This window comes from Eretmochelys imbricata, chromosome 1, assembly GCF_965152235.1.
Source record: "Eretmochelys imbricata isolate rEreImb1 chromosome 1, rEreImb1.hap1, whole genome shotgun sequence".
Lineage (NCBI taxonomy): Eukaryota > Metazoa > Chordata > Testudines > Cheloniidae > Eretmochelys > Eretmochelys imbricata.
In genome coordinates, this window is record NC_135572.1 from 34,245,295 (window position 1) to 34,266,691 (window position 21,397).

The 21,397-nt window shown below is 42.1% G+C and overlaps 1 protein-coding gene across 8 annotated transcripts in view; it reads left to right on the top strand.

The window, feature by feature from the left end:
• YAP1 (Yes1 associated transcriptional regulator) overlaps nt 1–21,397 on the top strand; it is a 151,736-nt gene that overhangs the window by 126,397 nt on the left and 3,942 nt on the right. For all 8 annotated transcript variants that reach the window (XM_077808513.1, XM_077808530.1, XM_077808522.1 and 5 more), the window contains 2 exons: nt 3,880–4,010; nt 20,979–21,091. In XM_077808513.1, coding sequence (XP_077664639.1) covers nt 3,880–4,010; nt 20,979–21,091 — 244 coding nt within the window. The remainder of the gene's footprint in view (nt 1–3,879; nt 4,011–20,978; nt 21,092–21,397) is intronic.

The window sequence follows — 21,397 nt, forward strand, 5'->3', positions numbered from 1 at the left end:
AGATGTTATGCATTAATGAGTAAGGCTCCGATCCTGAAAACAGAGGTACTAGCATGACCCCCTGATTCTGCCTTTCAACAGAATCTAATGCAGGATTGGATCCTGGAATTTTTCACTAATATTATAAAACTTTGTTTATATTCTGAAACAAAGGGGTTGGTTTCCCCAATGCAGTTTAGTCTTAACTAATTTCTGGTGTTCTTATTATAGCTGGAGTATAGGCCTTGGTGTATATAAATGATTCATGGACCCCATCTAGTCAGGTTGTCGGTGAGGATTGAACCCAAATTGTGTATCTGAAAACATGAGCCGTTATTGCTTGAGATAAAAGACATGTCTGTTTGTTTGCTGAGAGGCAAGAGCAGACTCTTAAACCTCGATATGTGGTGTAACTACTAGAGTGGGACTTGGGTGTTATTCTCAAAACCGAAGAGGAGATGTTTGCCTCGTCTTATACCCAATAGCACAGTGGTTAAGGTAATCATCTGGCATGTGAGAGACCGAAGTTTGAATCCAGGTCTCTCCCCCAGGTGAGCATCCTAACCACCAGGGTGTTGGTTATTCTAGGGTGGTGGTGCCTCTATCTCTCTTCTTGAAGCTGTTCCACTCTGTATAAATAATTATTCAATTGGGCCAGTGAGAGTGACTCTAGACCGTTGATTATGGCATTCACCAGGGTGGGGGAATAGGCCTGGGTTCAAGTCCCTGTTCCAATGAATATTTAATTAGTTATACAAAGTGGAATAGCTTCAATGTGAGAGAGGCACCCTCCTCCCCCCAAATAGCCAGTAGCCTAGTGGTAAGGGTACTCACCTGAGGAGGGGATTTGCTCCAGAGTAGGGATTCAAATACGGGTCTTCCACATTCCAATAGAGTGTCCTAATTGCTGAACTATTGGGTATAAGGGAGCAATGTAACCATCACTTCCTCCTAAATTTGGGGAATCTAATCCTGTGTGTCCAAATTTCCTTTGCTTTCATTAAAACAAAAATGCCCCAAATCAAAACAGTTTTTTCTGAAATTTTTGATTTGCTGAAAATTCTGAAAAATTTTGCTGAGGTCTGACTCAGAATTTTTTGGAACTGTCTACAAACCAAGAAATCAATTATTAAAACATCTCTACTCATGTAAAAAGTGTGATGAAAGTAAAAGGCCCTTTTAAAAGAGTCAGTTTTTTCTAAGCTCCATTTTGAACAAGTTATACACTTCGTGAATATCCAGTGAAGCTGTTAAAAACTTGTGTAACTATAAAATAAACAAACTTGAAAAAGACCAGCTGGATAAGTTACAGAATGCTGACCTCATTTTTTTTTTAAAGTAACTTTATCTAAGGAGTTGACAGATCATTTTGGTCTTGTAAATAATATCCAAAATTAGAATTTTATACTAACATTGCGAGTGTTAAGCCTTTATTTTCCCAAAGGTAGTTAGAAAAGTTTGACATACTTACAAAAATAGGAAGAGATCAAGTCATAGTAATCTCAGCCAGAATTTTGTCAGACTTGTATTTTTGCATCTAGAAGGTCAGATAGTTCAAAATAAAGAGCCGTTTTTTAAACATGAATATAAATAATATATAAATAAATGATTATATATTTTTTCATCAGCCTGTAAGTAATTAACATCTTGTTCTAACACTGGTAAATCTTAGCAGATATCAGGAAATGTAGAGTGAAGGTCTAATATTCCTCTTTCCTCAATGGGAAGTGCTGGTGTGTAGACACAGGAACTCTTTGATACAAGAACTTCAGTGCAGTCAGTTTATATCCACACTTCATTAAATCTGGTACAGTGTTCACACTTTTGGAAATGAGGTGTAGTTGAATCAAGGGGGAAATCCTTACTGACTGGGTACAAGCTTCAGTTACTCTGTAGATGGTACTCTATACCTCTGGATAGGCAAAACTGAGGTCCTCGTATCCATCTTTTCCTGTATTAATGCATCTTTTTCTGATAAAATGCTTTTTTGGTTTCTTCAGTCAGATGTGAGAGTTCCTGTAGCTGAATACGTCTCAGATATTGCTGTTGCAGTTAAAGCCGCTCTTTTTTTGACCAAATGGCAAAGGAGGCTTAGTCCCCACTACCTTTAGACTTCTCAAGAAAAAACAAGAAAGGCAAAGTTAACTTTTTAAAAACCAATAAAACTCTGTGATTGTTTGGTTTTTTCTTTACTCCCTTCAATTTTATATTGATTCTTCAGCCAATGTAGAGATGAAATCTGGATCTTCTTTCCTGTCACTTTAGCACTGTTTGCTTTTGAGAAGGACATCTGAAACTAGTTTTTTTGTTTGTTTGGATTTTTTTAATATTAAATCAGTTGATGGTGCTGATTTTGTGTCTGTGACTAGGGCTTTTCAGTAAAATATTATTTTAGTTCATTGTTGTATATGGAGCACTGTTTAACGCAGCACCACAGAAACTGCTGATACTTAGCTCTCAGACATGGAGATCTACCAGCATCCATTCCAGTTCAGAGTCAGCATACGTGTCTCCACCGCAAGTTTGCTTGTAACAATGTCAAATGAGGGGTGAGAGAAAATTGTAGACTACTACATTCCATCAAATGTACTTGGTAGATACATGAAAAGGGACAATTGCCGAAATCCCATGCGAGACCACAGTTAAACAAAGCATACATGGGTAGATGGCTGCACTCTGTGTAATTAGGAAAGTGCAAAACCCCATACCTGGCAAAGAGGCAATTAAATAAAACAGAGGAGTATCTAGCCACACCCTGCACAGCTGGAATCCTTATGTAAATGCAGTTATTTAATACGAACATGGTGAAAATTATTTTTAAAAGGTAGCCAAGGCAATCATATTACAATAGACTAGGAATTCTCAAACTTCATTGTACCGCAACCCCCTTCTGACAATAAAAATTACTAGACAGCCCCAATGGAGAGGGGGCGCGGGGAGGGGACTGAAGCCTGAGCCCACCCAAGCCCTGCTTCTACAGGCAGGGGGCCAAAGTCTGAGCTCCACCACCCTGGGCGGGGAGGGACAAAGCCCAAGGGCTTCATCCTGGGCAGGGGGCTGTTACTAATAGAGGTGGTTGCAGCCCAGGTGGCGGGGCACAGGCTTTGGCCCTGGGCAGTGGGCTTTGGCTTTGGCCCCAGGCCCCAGCCAGTCGAACGCTAGCCCTGGCAACTCTATTAAAATGGGGTCATGACCCACAGTTTGAGAACTGCCAGATTGATTCCCCTTCTTCCTCTCCACCCCCAGCCCCCTCATGCAAAGTCTGGCCCAAGAGACCCAGAAAGGAACAAGTCTAAATGTTCTAAAAATTCATTAATCTTATTAACCTACCTCTTCTTAACTCCACAACTAATCTCACCCTTTCCCTTAGAGAATCAAAGGCTTTCTCATTTGTCCCTCATTATAGTTTGTCATCCAATAAAGAAACAGTTCAATGTGACTTAAACTGACCAATCACACAGCAATAAATAGTGAATAACAGAAGCACTCAACGAACAGTTTACATGCAAATTTAGGACAAAATTTACTCATTTGAAGTAATTATTTCAACAATTATGAGAAATCAGTCTGTTCATGAACAATTCCCAAACAAGAAAAAGAGTGAAATTCTTTGATCACATTGTTTGCAACCACCTCTGTTGGTAATTGGATGTTAGTTTGCATGTGGGTGGTGTCAAATAACAATCTGTTTACTTAAATTAATATTTACAGTTAAGTCATAATAATTGGAGAAATAGCCTGAGCTTGAATTCTCTTTATTGAGCAGAATGGGGATTCTTCCTTTCACTTTAGACATTTAGTAACTATGGAGATGTGTATTCACCTATATGCTGAAATGCTGATGATGTGCCTGAAACATGGCACTGAACTTACTAATGTACTCATTTCTTGTTTTTTCAGGAGTTAGCTCTCCGTAGCCAACTTCCAACTATGGAACAAGACGGTGGCTCTCAAAATCCAGTGTCATCTCCTGGAATGTCTCAGGAGCTGAGAACAATGACTACAAATAGTTCTGATCCCTTTCTTAACAGGTTTGTAGGAGAAGCTACTGAAAAGAAATTAAGATTCTGTTTAGTACATGTAATCGTTTATTTTGAACATCTGTCTGTGCCAAAAACCACAGCTGTAATTGAATCTTTCCTTAAATGGCAAGTGAAGTAAAAGTTAAGGTTTAAAAGCTTCCTCCTGTGGGAGGAAGTAAACTGTTCAGACTTGTAGGAAAGATTCTTATTCAAAGTCATAACATGTTTCCCTATGCATAGTCTGTTGACTAACAGTCACCTTAAAATTACTGACTCAAAAGAGCTTGTGAATAGCTTGCTATGAGATCAAATGGACTGTGAGGTACATTTACGACTTCACTTGGAGGTTAATTTTAAGGTGTTTTCACACAGAGTATTTAGCCTGGCAGTATTTTCACTGCAGTAGGATTAGTGCTAGAAACAGTGGTGGGATTTATTTTTAAATGCCGCATTGTTTAAAGTTCATTTGTTGGTTCAAGGAGTTGACATTTTGGATTGTGCTTATGCAAAGTGTCAATGAAGAAAGGAGAAATCTGTGACCAGCAGATTTAAGGAAAATAAGGAGGAGTTTTTTAAATATATTATTGGCAAAAAGCATCCTGATAATGGTACAGATCCATTAGTAGATTGAAATGGTAGAATTATCAATAATACTGCACCAAAGGCAGAAGTGTTCAATAAATATTTCTGTTCTGTATTTGAGGAAAAAACAGATGATGTAGTACTATCATATGATAACACTCTTTTCATTCTAGTAGTATCTCACGAGGATGTTAAACAGCAGCTACTGAAGTGAGACATTTTTAAATCAGTAGGTCCAGATAACTTGGATCCACAAATTTAGTTCCAGAAGACTGGAAGAAAGCTAATGTGCTAATATTAAAAAAAGGATAAATGGGATAACCTAGTAGTTATAAGCCTGTCAGTCTGACATCAAACCTGGGCAAAGTAATGGAGCAACTGATATGGGACTAGATTAATAGAGAATTAAAGGAGGGTAATTTTATTAATGTCAATCAACATGGGTTTATGGAAAATGGATCCTGTCAGACTAACTTGATAGTGATATTACAAGTTTGTTGATAGGGTAGTAGTGTTCATGTAATATACTTAGATTTTTGTAAGGCATTTAACTTTAAAAAAAAACACAAAAACAAAAAAAAAACCTAGCACAATACAAAATCAAGGTGACATACATTAAATGGATTAAAAGCTGGTCTCAAAATATAAGAGAATCATTATCAAGTGGATTTGTTTCCAGTGGGGGTCTTCCAAGGATCAGGCTTGGCACTATGTTGTTTATTATTATCATCAATGACCTGAAAGAAAACACAAAATCATCACTGATAAAGTTTGCAAATAATACAAAAATTGGGGGAGTGGTAAATAATAAAGAGGTCAGGTCACTAACACAGAACGTTTTGTATGTTTCATAAACTGGGCACAAGCAAACAATATGTACTTTAATATGGCTAAATATATGTCTAGGAACAAAGAACATAGGCCATACTTACAGCATAGGGGACTGTCTCCTGGAAAAGAGTGACTGAAAAAGATTTGGGGGTCATGATGGATAATCAGCTGAACATGAGCTCCCAATGTAACACAGTTGCGAAAAGAACTAATGCGATCCTTGAATGCATAAACAGGAAAGTCATGAGTAGGAGTACAGTGGTTATTTTACCTCTGTATTTGGCACTGGTGCAACCATTGCAGGAAGAGTGTGCCCAGTTCTGGGGTTAACAATTCAAGAAAGATGTTGAAAAATTTAGAGAGGGTTCAGAGAAGAGCCACAAGATTGATTAAAATATTAGAAAACCTGTCTTTTAATGATTGAGCTCCTGGAGTCTGTCTATTTAGTTTAACAAAGAGAAGATTAAAGGATGACTTGATTAGAAATTGTAGGTACCTACATGAGGAACAAATATTTGATAAGTTTCAGAGTAGCAGCCGTGTTAGTCTATATTCGCAAAAAGAAAAGGAGTACTGGTGGCACCTTAGAGACTCAAATAAATTGGTTAGTCTCTAAGGTGCCACTAGTACTCCTTTTCTTTTTGCAAATATTTGATAATGGCTCTTCAGTCTAGGAGAGAAAGGTATAACACAGTGTAATGGCTGGAAGTTGAAGTTAGACAAACTCAGACTGGAAATAAGGCATACATTTTTGACAGTGAGGGTAATTAACCATTGGAACAATTTACCAAGGGTCATGGTGGATTCTGCATGACTGACAATTTTTAAATCAAGCTTGGATGTTTTTTCTAATAGATATGCTCTCCGAATTATTTTGGGGAAGTTCTATGGCCTGTGTTATTCAGGAAGTCAGACTAGATGATCACAGTGGTCCCTTCTGGCCTTGGAATATATGAATCATTGCTATTTGCGTAACTTCTGCACAGTCTCTCAGATGTTAAGGGCAGTTTTCACTTGGCTTGTCACAAATTTAATGTTTCAGGTCAATTATGTGAATGCTTACTAGTTGCTGCTAGTGTTTGGGAGAAAATACTGCAGCTTGAGACTAGTCCTACAAGATATTTGCGTAAATCAAAATGAGAAAGAAATTGATTGACTGACCAGCAAATGACCCATTTTGTGAGGGGATTCCAAAGCTTATTCTCAGAAGCATCTAGACTTCTGTCAATTGAGATTTAGAAACAAAAAAGACCGAAAGAAAAAGGTTAGGTTGGTACAGTAACTACATTTTGTAATTTTTTATCATAGCATCGTTTCTATCAACTTTCTAAACTAACAAACCTACTGAACAAAATTTATGAGAAAATGATTTCTTAATGTAATAATTTTATGTACACATGAGCTTATCAATGTTTTTTTAAATCCCCTTTAAAATTAAATATTGGTCTCCTTTGTAAAAGTAGGTATTCCAAACATACTCTGTGTTTCCATGCAGCAAAATAACATGCTCATCCCTATTTTTTAACCGGACATTATTTCATATCTAACTTCTTATTGTTCTTCAAGAGCTTGCTCATATCCATTCCATTGCTAGGTGTGTGACCACCACATGCACAGTTGTTGGAGATTTTTCCCTTCGTGCTATCCGTAGGACCGGCTCTGGCACTCCCTGGAGCCACACGCATATGTGCCAGGATAAGGGGTGCCACCATCTCTGCACCCTCTCAGTTCCTTCTTACTGCCTGTGATGGTTGCTTGGAACGATCCCTCTTGCTCTTGCGAGGCTTCTTTCCCAGTGGTTTGGACTTTGTAGCATATTGTTTTTGTAGATACTTCTTATTTAGTGTTAGTGTATATAGTGTGAATCGTGGTCCCTGTCGTCAAGGGACTTTGGTCCCAGGGGCTGAGCATGCCATGGTCCCTGAGCTTCAAGCCATGTGCCTTCTGCAGCAAGCCCATGCCAGCGAGTGACCCGAACTCTAGCTGTCTAAAGTGCCTCAGGGAAACTTGCGTTAAGGAGAAGCCAGATCTGCAAGGGCTTCAGACCATGCACTCAAAAAGATAGACATTCACCTGAAGGTTGTACTCATGGAGGCAGCCCTCAGACCAGCCTCAGAGCTGAGCCGCTGCGAATTGGCACCAAGCCCTTTTGGCTTCCATGCGAAGCGCTGCCCCAACACTGCTCTTCCTGGCACCATTCTCCATTCCCGGTGCCGAGGAAGAAGCATAAGAAACAGCTTGCCAAGAGAGGGCGCTTTACGGTGTGAAGAGGAAAAAGTAGAGAGTGACTAGCAGTAGGCCACTTGTCCTCCCCAGAGGCACTGCTAGCTCCAGCGACTTCAACTAGAGCACCAAGTCCAGTCCGGGACCCACCCCAACTCCCAGGCACAATCATGGGACCTTGCGGCTGCAAGCCTCTTTGACTCTGGAGGCTTTTCAGGAGGAAAAGGATCGGATGTCCCTCCCTATTCCGCCCACCAATGAAAGGCCCCTGCCATTCAGGGCTACTGGGGACAGAAAGGATCATGGGGCAGTGAGCTCCATCATGGCATCGACCATCGTAGCACCCCACAGAGGAAAACCCTCCATGGTCCCATTGTAAGTGTCTCCGGCCAGTCACCAGTCATCTGTAGGCGGAAGCAGGCACAGAAACCTCATAGTCTCAGAGGGAAGAATCCTCTTCGGAGTCCAAAGGGGAATCCTTCACCCGGTTGAAGAAGTACCAGTACCTGTACCTGTACCTGAACTATGTACCAGACTTCAGTACTGGCTCCCCCAGCTGTCGGTTGACCACTGGCAAATGCAGTCACAGTCTTGAAAGCTGTGGGGGTTTCACCAAGTGCTGCGGCTCTCTTTCCACCATTCATACTCAGTGGAGTCCAAGAGGCGAGCCACTGTTTCATCCCACCCAACACCGGACCCGACTCCAGTACCAACCCCGATACTGAGGTCTCAGAAGTGGGCCCAATGGAAGTGGTACAGGTGGAGGAAAAAGAAGCAGCCCCTCCTCCAATGCTAGCCTCTTCCTCAGTATCCACAGATGAGGTGGTTACAGACCCTAATACTCCGTTCCCTCCAGATGGTGGATAGCAAGCTGGCTAGGTTGTCGGGCTCAGCTGGTAGTGATCAATGGCTCCATGTCTAGTTGGCAGTCGGTATCAAGTGGAGTGCCCCAAGGGTCGGTCCTCAGGCCGGTTTTGTTCAATATCTTCATTAATGATCTGGAGGATGGTGTGGATTGCACCCTCAGCAAGTTTGCAGATGACACTAAACTGGGAGGAGAGGTAGATATGCTGGAGGGTAGGGATAGGATACGATACAGAGGGCCCTAGACAAATTAGAGGATTGGGCCAAAAGAAATCTGATGAGGTTCAGCAAGGACAAGTGCAGAGTCCTGCACTTAGGACGGAATAATCCCATGCACCGCTTAGGGACCGAATGGCTAGGCAGCAGTTCTACAGAAAAGGACCTAGAGGTTACAGTGGACAAGAAGCTGGATATGAGTCAACAGTGTGCCCTTGTTGCCAAGAAGGCCAATGGCATTTTGGGATGTATAAGTAGGGGCATTGCAGCAGATCGAGGGACGTGATTGTTCCCCTCTATTCGACCTTGGTGAGGCCTCATCTGGAGTACTGTGTCCAATTTTGGGCCCCACGCTACAAGAAGGATGTGGAAAAATTGGAAAGCGTCCAGCGGAGGGCAACAAAAATTATTAGGGACTGGAACACGACTTATGAGGGGAGGCTGAGGGAACTGGGATTGTTTAGTCTGCGGAAGAGAAGAATGAAGGGGGATTTGATAGCTGCTTTCAACTACCTGAAAGGGGGTTCCAAAGAGGATGGATCTAGACTGTTCTCAGTGGTGGTAGATGACAGAACGAGGAGTAATGGTCTCAAGTTGCATTGGGGGAGGTTTAGGTTGGATATTAGGAAAAACTTTTTCACTAGGAGGGTGGTGAAACACTGGAATTCGTTACCTAGAGAGGTGGTAATCTCCTTCCTTTTAAGGTCAGGCTTGACAAAGCCCTGGCTGGGATGATTTAGTTGGGGATTGGTCCTGCTTTGAGCAGGGGCTTGGACTAGATAACCTCCTGGTGGTACATGGAATTCTTCCTTCCTAAGTGCACACTATAACTCTCTTTTAGAGTGTAAGCAAATGGGGCCTCTCGCTTTGTCTGGAAAGCATCATTCACATCTAAATAATGCTTTTTTCTTCTTTCATATGGCAACTTGCAAATCAGCATTAAAGGTTGACATCCAAGTTTGTCATCCACTCTGACTTTTGGTGAAATGGAACGAATAGAGGCTGTCCCTCTAGAGAAGGATCTTAGAGGGCAGCAGTTCACTACATGTTCTGTGGTCATGTGGTCCTCTCCACATGCACATATCAGGCTGTCCTTCATTTTCTGTTTGTACAATAAGTAATTCCAAAGCCCACGTAAGGTTGTGGTACCATTTCCTGTGATCTATATCTTACATAGCATGCTGAAGCCAGGTGGTTGGTCTGTGGGATCTGTAATCCTGGCTTGATTCTTGACCCCCACTGTTTTGGTGAGGGTGTCGTAGTTTTGAGAACTTTGGCCGCTACTCAGAAGGGGTGCCTGGACATAAGGCAATATCATGGAAGAGGACAGAAGCGGTGCTTGGAAATCTTCATAGATGGGCAAGTCTAGGTTTGTTGTTGTGCAGTTGCATTCTCTCATTATTGCTGCTTCGGAGAGACAGTGGTAAGATATGCGCAAGGATGGGAAGCCAGACTGTCAATTATTGACTCCAGCAGTCCTGTGACAATTCTCATGCAACGTCCAATTGCACGTCGACAGGTTTCATATTTGTGCCAACTGCCCATACTGATATGCAGCATATGCAGCTGCTGAGCAGACAAGGGCCAAGCTGGCTGTCAGCAAGGTGTAAGCATCTTGCCACCCATCTGGTCCCAGCTAGCTTTTGGATTATATTGTAGTTTTTATATTGGCAGCCGACTTTGACAGATGTTAGCAGTATGTAAGGGTGCAATTCAGAACCATTTCAAAATATTTTGGGAAATCCTCTTGCCAAAGTTGTTGCAGAAGATGACATTCCAGTGCTTCTTTGCATGTTATGGAATGCAGACACCGCATTTTTGAAGTTGTGGTTGGAGTCACCATAACCAATAGTACACTTTCGGATTTTTCAAATCTTCTGAGAGCGTGCATTCCATTTGGGTGGCAACTGTGGCATCATCTGCATATCCAAGTTTCTTTGACTGGGTTGATGGCATATTGCTGATATAAATATCCAAGTGCGAAGGTGCCAAGACAGATCCTTGTGGGAGCCCGTTACTCATTGGATGAGGTCTGCTGGTCTGTTCTGTCAGTAGGCACAGTGTTCTGCAAGGCAGTATTTTTGATGCTTTCAGAAACAGGCCATCCTGCCAAACCATGTTGCATACTGAGGACAGAGCCACAAAGGCTGCAGCTGTTTTGAGCCCATGTTGATAGCTGTCTTTGATGTAGGTTGTCAGAGTGATTACGCGATTGCAGGTGCTTCATTCTGGTCTTTAATGCTTTAAAATTATCAAACAGACAAGCTACAAGAGATGGTTTTGGCCAACTGTTTATAAGTGCCCAAAAAAACCCCAGAATCCATATTTTATTTCTGGGACTAAATCAGTTAACTACTGCATAAAGTACAGGAAACCTCCATTGTTATGAAATAAATGTTACAGGACAGAATCCAGAGGGTGGGTTGTTTGTTATTGTTGTTGTTCAGAAATTAATATTCACACCCATCACCAAGCAACTGGAACCTTAAATTTTTAACCATGTGAGTCTCAGAACACCTGGGGGATACTGTCATAGGGTGGCTGAGGTAACAAAGTAGTTAAATGAAAGAGTTTTTGGTAAATCCATGAGACGGTGTTGCTGTTGTCAGGTGTGAGTGTGACTGGTTGGATCACAGAAACCCCTTGGGCACTGCCAACTGATGTGCTGAGACTACCTCTGAACCCGTTTTCCCTGGCAGCTTGGGACTTCAGAACATTTCCTTGTTTGAGCAAGACACACTAGCCTGCTACAGACACAGACTCAGGTCTGAGCCATGTCCCCTGAAAGCTGCAGGCTTAACTGAACACAGCTTAAGAAGTGTTCCTGTCTCCAACACTCAGGTACCCAGTTGCCAATGGGGTTCAAACTCCAAATAAATGAATTTTACGGTGTATAAAGTTTATACAAGATAAACTCATAAATTGTTCGCCCTCTATAACACTGATAGAGAGAGATGCACAGCTGTTTGCCTCCCTCCCTCCACCCCCCCAGGTATTAATACATACTCAGGTTAATTAATAAGTAAAAAGTGATTCTATTAAATACAAAAGGTAGGATTTAAGTGTTTCCAAGTAATAAAAGACAGAACAAAGTGAATTACCAAGCAAAATAAAATAAAACACACAAGTCTAAACCTAATACCGTAAGGCCTTGTCTACACTACGAAATTAGGTCAATTTTATAGAAGTTGATTTTTAGAAACCGATTTTTATAGTCGATTGCGTTTGTCCACACTAAGCGCATTAAGTCGGCAGGGTGCGTCCTCACTACCATGGCTAGCATCGACTTACAGAGTGATGCACTGTGGGTAGCTATCCCACAGTCCCCGCAGTCTCCGCTGCCCATTGGAATTCTGGGTTAAGCTCCCAATGCCTGATGGGGCAAAAACGTTGTCGGGGGTGGTTTTGGGTACATGTCGCCACCCTCCCCGCTTCGAAATAAAGTAACTCTTGTTTTGAAACCATGCATTCTTTCTTTCTGAATTTAAAAAAATAAAAATAAAAAAATGAGATAACAGACAAGGTAGCCTGGGTGGGGTGGGGGAGGAGGGAAGGACAAGGCCCATTGCTTATTGTAGCCACACTAAAAATCAAACTGTTTGAATGACTGCCTTCTGTTGCTTGGGCCATCCTCTGTAGTGGAGTGGCTGGGTGCCCAGAGCCTCTTTTGCCACCCGCACATTCTTGGGCGTCTGGGTGAGGAGGCTATGGAACAGGGGGCAGAGGGTAGGCAGTTATACAGTGGATGCAGCGGGGGTCTGTGCTCTTGTTTGGCTTTCCTGCAGCTCCAACAGACGCTTCATCGTGTCCTGCCTTCGCTCTTCACTCTCACTTAATTCTTTCCTGGCCTCTGCCTCTGAATGCCTCCATGCATTAAGCTGTGCCCTATCAGTGCAGGAGAACTGCATGAGCTCGGAAAACATGTCATCGCGAGTGCATTTTTTTTTGTCTTCTAATCTGTGATAACCTCAGGGGCGGAGATGATAGGAGGAGCGTAGAAACATTCTGCGCGTTACAATTCTGGGGGGACTGCATGGTCACCTGTGCTGCTGAGTTCGCCACACTGACCAAACAGGAAATGAAATTCAAAAGTTCCTGGGGCTTTTCCTATGTACCTGGTTAGTGCATCAGAGTTCAAAGTGCTGTCCAGAGCGGTCACAATGGAGCACTCTGGGATAGCTCCTGGAGGCCAATACCATCGATTTGCGTCCGCACTACCCCAAATTCGACCCAGTAAGGTCAATTTTAGCGCTACTCCCCTCGTCGGAGAGGAATACAGAAGTCAATGTTAAGAGCCCTTTAGGTCAATGGAATGGGGTTGGTTGTGTGGACGCAGTCATTTTTAAATCGACCTAACGTGGCTAAATTGGACCTAACCCCGTAGCATAGACCAGGCCTAAGAAAGTGATTACAGATGAAACCTCATCCTCAGAGATGTTCCAGCTGTTACGAATTATACCTGATAGGACACGCACACAAATACTACGAATTACACCTGGTAGGACATGCACACAAATGCTACGAATTATACCTGGTAGGTCACGCACAGTTCGAATCTAGGCTGAGGCACATAAACAAAGTCCACAACTGCAGAGTTCCCAAAAAACACCAAGTTTATTATGCTTGAGCGTGGTGCCCCCCTGCTAGCCAGGAGGGGACCCCGAATACAGATTATACAAAGGTTATATACCTCTTAGCAAAGCATGTTGCCCTCGTGCATCGGAAACCTTAGCCAATAAACAAACCCTTTTCTTATCTACCACCTATCCCTGCTTGGTGCATTCCTCGTGCTAAACTAGTATGTTAATTACACAGCATGGTCCTAAAGCGATGCATCAGTAACTTTTATTATCAGGATGGGAGGCCTCACATCAAAGACCAGGAGATAGGGAGTTAGAGACAGACAAAGAACAGATACCGGGAGTCAAGGCAGGCTGGAGACGAGGAGGAGGATTTTCACAGGAATGCATTATCTAAGGAACGCTCCTCCTGGTGCATGATGTGCTTGCTTTTAGACAATGGTGGGCCCCAAACCAAAATGGAGTCACATGTGCTAACTTTTCCTTAACACAGTAAGCTTCTTTTACAGACTAGCCTCCTTCTAGTCTGGGTCCAGCAATCACTCACACCCCTATGGTTACTGTCCTTTGTTCCAGTTTCTTTCAGGTATCCTTTAGGGATGGAGAGGCTACCTCTTGAACCAGCTAAAGACAAAATGGAGGGGTCTCCCAGGGGCTTTCTTTTGTGGGTAGAGATTCCCTCCTCTCTCCTACGCAGAATCCAGCTGCAAGCTGGAGTTTTGGAGTCACATGGGCAAGTTACGTGTCCATGCATGACTCAGAACTTTACAGGTGGCAGCCATTGTTCACATGCTACTTTGAACAGTAGACTTCTTTTGTGAATTGGAATCTTCCAAGGTTCCATTGTCCGTTAAGTGTTTCTTGATTGGCTCTTAACTTGCAAATTCCTTTCTTAAGAAGCTGACCAAATGCCTTACTAAAGCTACTTAAAATCAAACAGGTACACAGCCAATATTCATAACTTCAAATACAAAAATGATACATGCATACAAATAGGATGAATATATTCAGTAGATCATAACCTTTACAGAGATGTGTTACATGGCACATGTAGTATAAAACATATAGTTATATCATATATACATGCATAAGCATATTTCCATAAAGCATTATGGGATGCAACGTCACAGTGAGTAGCAGAGGAAGTTGCTGATTGCAGACTGGAGCTGACCAGTTACAACTCATTGGTAGAATTCCTGGCAAAGCAGGGAAGAGGCTCCTGCTCCTTTCTCCTGGCAGCTTTTCTCCATGGTGTCTGCAGTTGCCAACTCCTAGTGGAGGCTTCTTGCCCAACGTTTCTTCCTATCTTGGTCATAAAGAATGTGGCAGCAGAGGGTGTTGCAATGAATCTCCAGCAGCAGTGGCCTCCTGAACACCTAGATAAATAAACCACTTCAGTCACCAGGGCACAGAATCTGTTTTCAGGGGGCAGAGATAGTATGTAAGGAGTTGCGTGTTAAGGACTGCTTATTTTCTTTAAGCTAATTTTTGGTGGGGTCATCCTTTCAGCCAAATTATTTGTCTTCTACATATGCTTGCATCAACCTTCCGTGCTAGTTCTGCCGCTTTTGTCTGACACACTTAGTCCTTTTGATATCCCGGTTGTCTTTTAAAGCCAGCTAGTTCTCCTCTGATGGGACCGAGTACAGTAACTCCTCACTTAAAGTTGTCCCGGTTAACATTGTTTTGTTGTTACATTGCTGATCAATTAGAGAACATGCTCATTTAAAGTTGCACAGTGCTCCCTTATAACGTGGTTTGGCAGCTGCCTGCTTTGTCCACTGCTTGCAGAAAGAGCAGCCCATTGGAGCTAGCTGGTGGGGGCTTGGAACCAGGGTAGATTGGCAGCCCCCCATCAGCTCCCCGCTCCCCTAAGTTCCCTGTGTGGCAGCCACCCAGAAGGCTATCAATTGCCGGGCAGTTCAGCTGTCCCTCCCCACCCCCACAGCCGTGTGCTGCTCCTGCCCTCTGCCTTAGAGCTGCTCATGGGAGCCTCCTGCTTGCTGTGCAGAGGTGGGGGGAAGAGAGGTGCTAATGTCAGGGTATCACCCTACCCCTGCTCCTGCCCCTCTGCTTCTGTACCTTATCTCCACGGGGGGGGGGGGGGGACAACACCACAGGGCTCAGGATGGAGAGAGCTTGCTAGCAGCAGCTGCTATCTCAACTTGCTAATCTACTTTAAAAGGCAATGTACTTAGAGTGGGGTCTGCCTACTTAAAGGGGCGAAGCACATCTCTCTCTCTCTCACACAGGTGTGTGTCTCTGTCTCTCTCTGCCATGCTGTCTCCCCTCCCTCCATTCGTGCTACCTTGTAGAGTGTGAGGCTATATTAACAACAATGGGTTAACCCTTGAGGGCTCAGCCCAGTGCTAGTTCATCATTTAGCAGTAAGGTATTCCCTGGGAAATATCCCACCCTCTTTCACCCTCTGACTTCACCACCTTAACCAAGCTTCACAATCATTATTGCTGTGTACAGTATTAAATTGTTTGTTTAAAACTTATACTGTGTGTGTGTGTATATATACATATATATATACATACATATATATGTGTATATATACATATATATATGATTTAACTGGGAATTGGTCCTGCTTCGAGCAGGGGGTTGGACTAGATGACCTTCAGGGGTCCCTTCCAACCCTGATATTCTATGATTCTATGATTCTATATTCTTTTGTCTGTCAAAAAAAATTCCCTGGAACCTAGCCCCCCCATTTACCTTAATTCTTATGGGGAAATTGGATTCGCTTAACATCGTTTCGCTTAAAGTAGCATTTTTCAGGAACATAATTACAACGCTAAGCGAGGAATTACTGTATGCCCCTCCTCTTCAGCTAGCAAGACCACTTCATTCCCCTAGCTATTTCTTCTTCCATCTCTTGAGCCTGAGATCTCTCCCTGTGGTGGACCCTCAGCTATTTTCCATGGATTAAGAAGTCTGTCCGCAATAGCTGTAGTTGCGAAGTAGGTCATGGCTTCCTCTCCTGGTATGAAAAAGTTGCTTTGAAGGCATAGTTATTGTAGCCAGTGCAGAGAAATTTCAGTATTTGTGATTCATTCTTCAGTGGCCATATCTTCACATACTCAAAATCCATTATTTGATCTTAAAGAAATAGTTCTTGGTTTCAAATGCTTGTTATATATTTATATGTGAAATCCCTTGGTAACTTTACTTGCTGCTTTTTGATAATGGAAATTCAGTTTGTGGATTTATAAATGTAGTAAAGTAAATCATATTGGTGCATACACATTCAATTAAAAAATGATGCATGTGGTGGATTCTATTTGAAATAGCTTTAAACTAGGAAAGTCAAAGTTTTAAGCTGACCTTAATTCACACTAAAAAATAGCCAGTAAATAGTGTTTGCTGTAAAGAACCACAGCCATGCTGGTCCCAGCTCCAAAAACATTTTATCAAAGCCCCATTGAGCTGTTGATTTTTTTTATTTTATTTTATTTTTTGGTGGGGTGGGGAGGAGAGCATTGTAGCTGTTGCAGATTTTCAAAGGATTTCTGGGTTAAACATTCTTTTTTTTATAACTGTTCGTAGTATATCTATCTCGAGGAGAGTGTACTGGTAACACTTGACTTGGAATACCTTGTTTAAGAGCTTTTAATTTCTTAAATATAATTCCTGTTCTGAATTGAGCATTTTACACTCAGGAGTGTTTTCAGTAAAAACATAAATCAGTTTTATACTAGTATGTTGGCAAGGGTTTTATACTAGTATGTTTCCCTTGCCAATCAGGCTGTTCTCTGTACAAGACCCTGCCCCAAAGAGCTTTCAGTCTACATAGATTGAAATAGAAAACATCCTGGGGGAGACTCAGAGGAAGATGCCAACTTAGAGCAGTTTTTAAAAATTAAAGTGATGGGTTGTCAGCATTTCACACACAATTTTAATGGCAATGGTTAGCATTTGTGGGCTTTGTAGTGTTTTAATATTTTAAGATAGAGCACACACAAATGCATCTTTAAGTTAATAGGTGTTTTCCACCTTTTAATTTCTATTATTATATACATAAAACATTGCAGTCCTATAATATTTTAATTGTTTGAGTCTATATTGGTGATGATGGTAACAGTCATTAGCCCCAGTGTTGTGCTTTGTTGTGTATGAACATATAGAAAGACAGTCTCTTCTCAAGAGAGGCACCCAGTCTTATTCAGGTAAGACAGTTTAGACACACACAATACCATTGGGTGGTATGGCCATCCAGAATGGTGACTCTCTCAAGAGATTTCTGTTAAAAAGGCAGAGGAAGTGTGCTTTCAGGAGTGATCTGAAGGAAGAGGAGAGGGTGGCAGTTCCAAGCATGAGCACAGCAGCCAAGAAAACTTCATTGCTAGAGTGATTTAGTTAATTTTAGGTTCAGTGCTAGTTTTAGCATTTCATGCTACAAATAGAAATGCTATTTTTTCACAGACATTTTAAATAGCTTATTTATTACTTTGAACAACACAGATGACTTCCACTGGCTTAAGGAAAAAAACATTTAATATACTGCATGGTTAATCAAATATGCTGTTTTAAAATCTAGAGGAAAAACTTTTTATTAAGCAATAATCCTATAAAAATGTTTTCTTTATAATATAGCAAAAATGTCTTCAATAAATCTGTCTGGTGTTCCTTGTTCACAATATTTTACTTACATCCTGTGTTGAACAGATGTCAGCTATCCAATGTCTGCTTGTCCATAGGTGACAAAAACTACTGCCATACATTTGTCATGAGTGTGTTACCAGAAGGGTTAGAGTGTGTCTGAATGTTAATTCAAGTTGTGCACAAAAGCTACATTAGGGTTCAAGTATTTATTGAAACTGGAAAAAATGAGTATTAAGGCAGCTAACGGATTTCTGGTTTTTATGCTGCCATAATCTGAAGAAATATGGGTTTGAAAATTGTATAGTTAAGTCGAGCTGTTGGAAGGTTATTTTTTCAGACTCCAGTCCTACAGTCACACTCATCAATAGTCCGGTTGAGTTCAGTGCTGCTATTCATATGCATAAGTGTTTTCAGGATCAGAGTGAGACTCTAAGCTTTATGGCTTTTTATGATTGTACAGAACCTAGAAAATAACAGTTGCCACTGGAAACACATCCTAGATATTCAGAATGAAGTTAGTGGTTTGAAAATCTTCTACATTATTACTATGTGTTTTCTCACAAAAATACAGGTAAACAGGAAACCTAACCATATACAAAGTAATACTTGGTCAAATGCACAAAGTAAACAAACTGAACAATTAGTCTGTTTCTCTAATCATTGTCTGTTATAGTAACCTTAGTATTTTTCTAAAAACTTCCCACCATAGTACTCCCCCTGGTGCCCCCAGTAGAAGCAACAATAGCAGAGCTAGTATCTGTAGGCCCCTAGTAACACCTGGTGTGTTGACCTCCATGCCAGGACCTGTTCTCAGCAGATTAAAGTGGTTGCAATTCCAGTGGCTGATCTACATTAGTGCTCCCACTATTGCTATGAAAAGTGGAGCTGAATTGGTGGTAGCACAGTCTTCTCCTTAGGGTATGTGCAACATGCCTGAGGTGGCACGTGACCACGAGTCATCATCGAGTTTGATATGCTGATTGGATCATTAGCTTGCACAGGCTGGGTACTGATTGGGAGGGCGACGTGAACGCTCATCCATGCCCCCAGTAGTGCAATAGCTGATAATAATTAGAAAATTGCACGTGCAGAGACAACCATAGCTTTCACTTATTATAATATTGGGCTATCCAAAAACAAAAAAAAGAGGTTGTTTTTTTTTCCAAATTGTTACTGTCTTTTTATTTAGTTAAAATTTGTGCAATGCTAATAAAATGTGCTACACAAGGGATAAATATTGTGATTTAAGTCTTGTCTACACACAAACTTGTACCAGTTTTAATTAGAGGTATGTTTTTCAAACTGATTTAGTTTAAACAAGTACAAAGCTCTGTGTAGACACACAGGCTCAGATCCACAAAGGGACTTGCATGTTGTGATACAGAGAGTCACAGCACTTAACTTTTAGTCACCCAGAAAATCACAGGAAAAGCAGTGCAATCCATGTCTCCTGAGTTAGGTACCAGGCTCCCAATACAGTGCATGGGAGGGATAGGTGCCTAAGAATGCAGTCTGCAAAAGCGAGCATGCTAGGTCGGAAGCCACCTAAGCTAGCCAGTGCAAGATCCTAAAGAGACTGAGCCCCTGCCCCTCTCACGAAATCTGGGCTGCTGCAGAGAGGCACCTATGTGCTAGTGATCGACAACCGGGCACCCCTTTCCTGGATCAGACGGCTTAGGTGCCTACGTTATTTCTTGTGAGAATGAATTAAGTGTCTATCTCATGCCACACAAAATAGCTGGAGGAGGACGTGGTGCCAGTCTCATAACTTTTAGCCCACTGGTTACAGCATTCAATTGGTATGTTGGAAACCTGGGTTCCATTCCCCTTCTCTGAGCTATACGATAGTCTGACGTGGGGCCCCTTAATTTTTCCTGTTGGAGCTGTTCCACCATGGATGAATATTTGGGCTTGGTCTACACTACAGAGTTAGGTCGACATAAGGCAGTTTACAGTGACCTAATTATGTCAGTGTACACAGTATAGCCTTGCTCCTGCCCATGTAAGTGCCCTACTACACTGACATAATAATTCCACCTCCATGAGAGGCTAAAAACAAGAGGTAATTACCGCTGTGGCTGTAAATTGACCTAATATAGGTCAACTTAAGTTTGTAGTGTAGACATGCCCTTGGTTGTTGGACCAGACAGAGAGGGAGAGTGACTGTAGCTTGGTGGTTTGGGCACTTACTTGAGAAGTGGGAGGCTGGGGCTTCAGCCCCCCTGCTCCAGTTAATCTTTGGAGAAACAATTAAAGTAGAACAACTTCCTTAGGAGAGATTGAGGGAGACTCACATAATAATTACCCGTAGCTCACTGGTTAGAGCACTCTCTTGAGAGGTGGGAGACCACTGTTCAAATCCTTTCTCCCCCTCAGGCAGAGGGGGGAATTGAACCTGGCTCTCCCATAATCCAGGTGAGCACCACCACTTCTTCCTCCTTCACCACCTCCAATGGGACCCAGTCCATTAGGCAGGCTCCGAGCACATCTATCAGATCAGGTGATACAGGCAAGACAGTAGAATGCCTATCTTCCCATGAGTTATGGATTGCTACTGGGCTTAGTCAGGAGATAGGCACCTGGATGCCTAGCATGAAGCAGCTGTGCACATGCCCGGAGGCAGAAACTTAAATGCCTACGTAACTTTGACTGCAAAAACTTTAGGCGCCCACGTGGTTTTAGGCAGCAGCCAAGCAGGAGTTTTCTGGATTACACTGGAACCTAAAACTTGGACTTAGGTGCTTAAGTCTGAGGGGGGTTAGGCACCCAAGTACCTTTTGTGAGTCTGGACCTTGCTACTTTTAAAATGAAGCTTAATTAGATTCCTTACAAACTAAACTGAAATAACTCACTTTTAAGCAGAAAAAGGAATGTCTGCCTGTGAAGATTTTTAAAATTAACGTTATTAAACTGTTGCAGCTGTCTCATGTTAGCTTTTAATTCTGATTCAGTGTGGCAGCATTGTACACTTTCATCAAAGCCATCGCGCTGATCCAAAATGTGCACATTTTACAGTCTTAATTTTTGAAAAGCTCCACCTTCAGCTTCCACTTCTTTTCTTCTAATGTAGTGGGACATATCACTCCAGAGATGAGAGCACAGACAGTGGCCTCAGCATGAGCAGTTATAGTGTACCCAGAACCCCCGATGACTTCTTGAACAGCGTTGATGAAATGGATACAGGTTTGTTTGTCTTTATACCCATAATGCAGGGGTTTTCTTCCCCCCAGATATATTTGTCTTTCTTGCTTGCTCAGTCATTAGTGCACAAGAAGGAACATGCAGTTCAGGGAAGCTGAGAGATTCTTGACAGCATTATCTTGTGGATATGCACCAGATCAGAAATATTACAACATTCTTTTCCATAACTTTTGTCTCTTACGAGGATTCAAAAGGTGTGCAGTTTGTGTCAAACTTGTTTGTAAGAAATTAGTCAAAGGTTCTGTCTAAGGGGAAACTCTCCTAAATAGTATTGGTATCCTATGATTG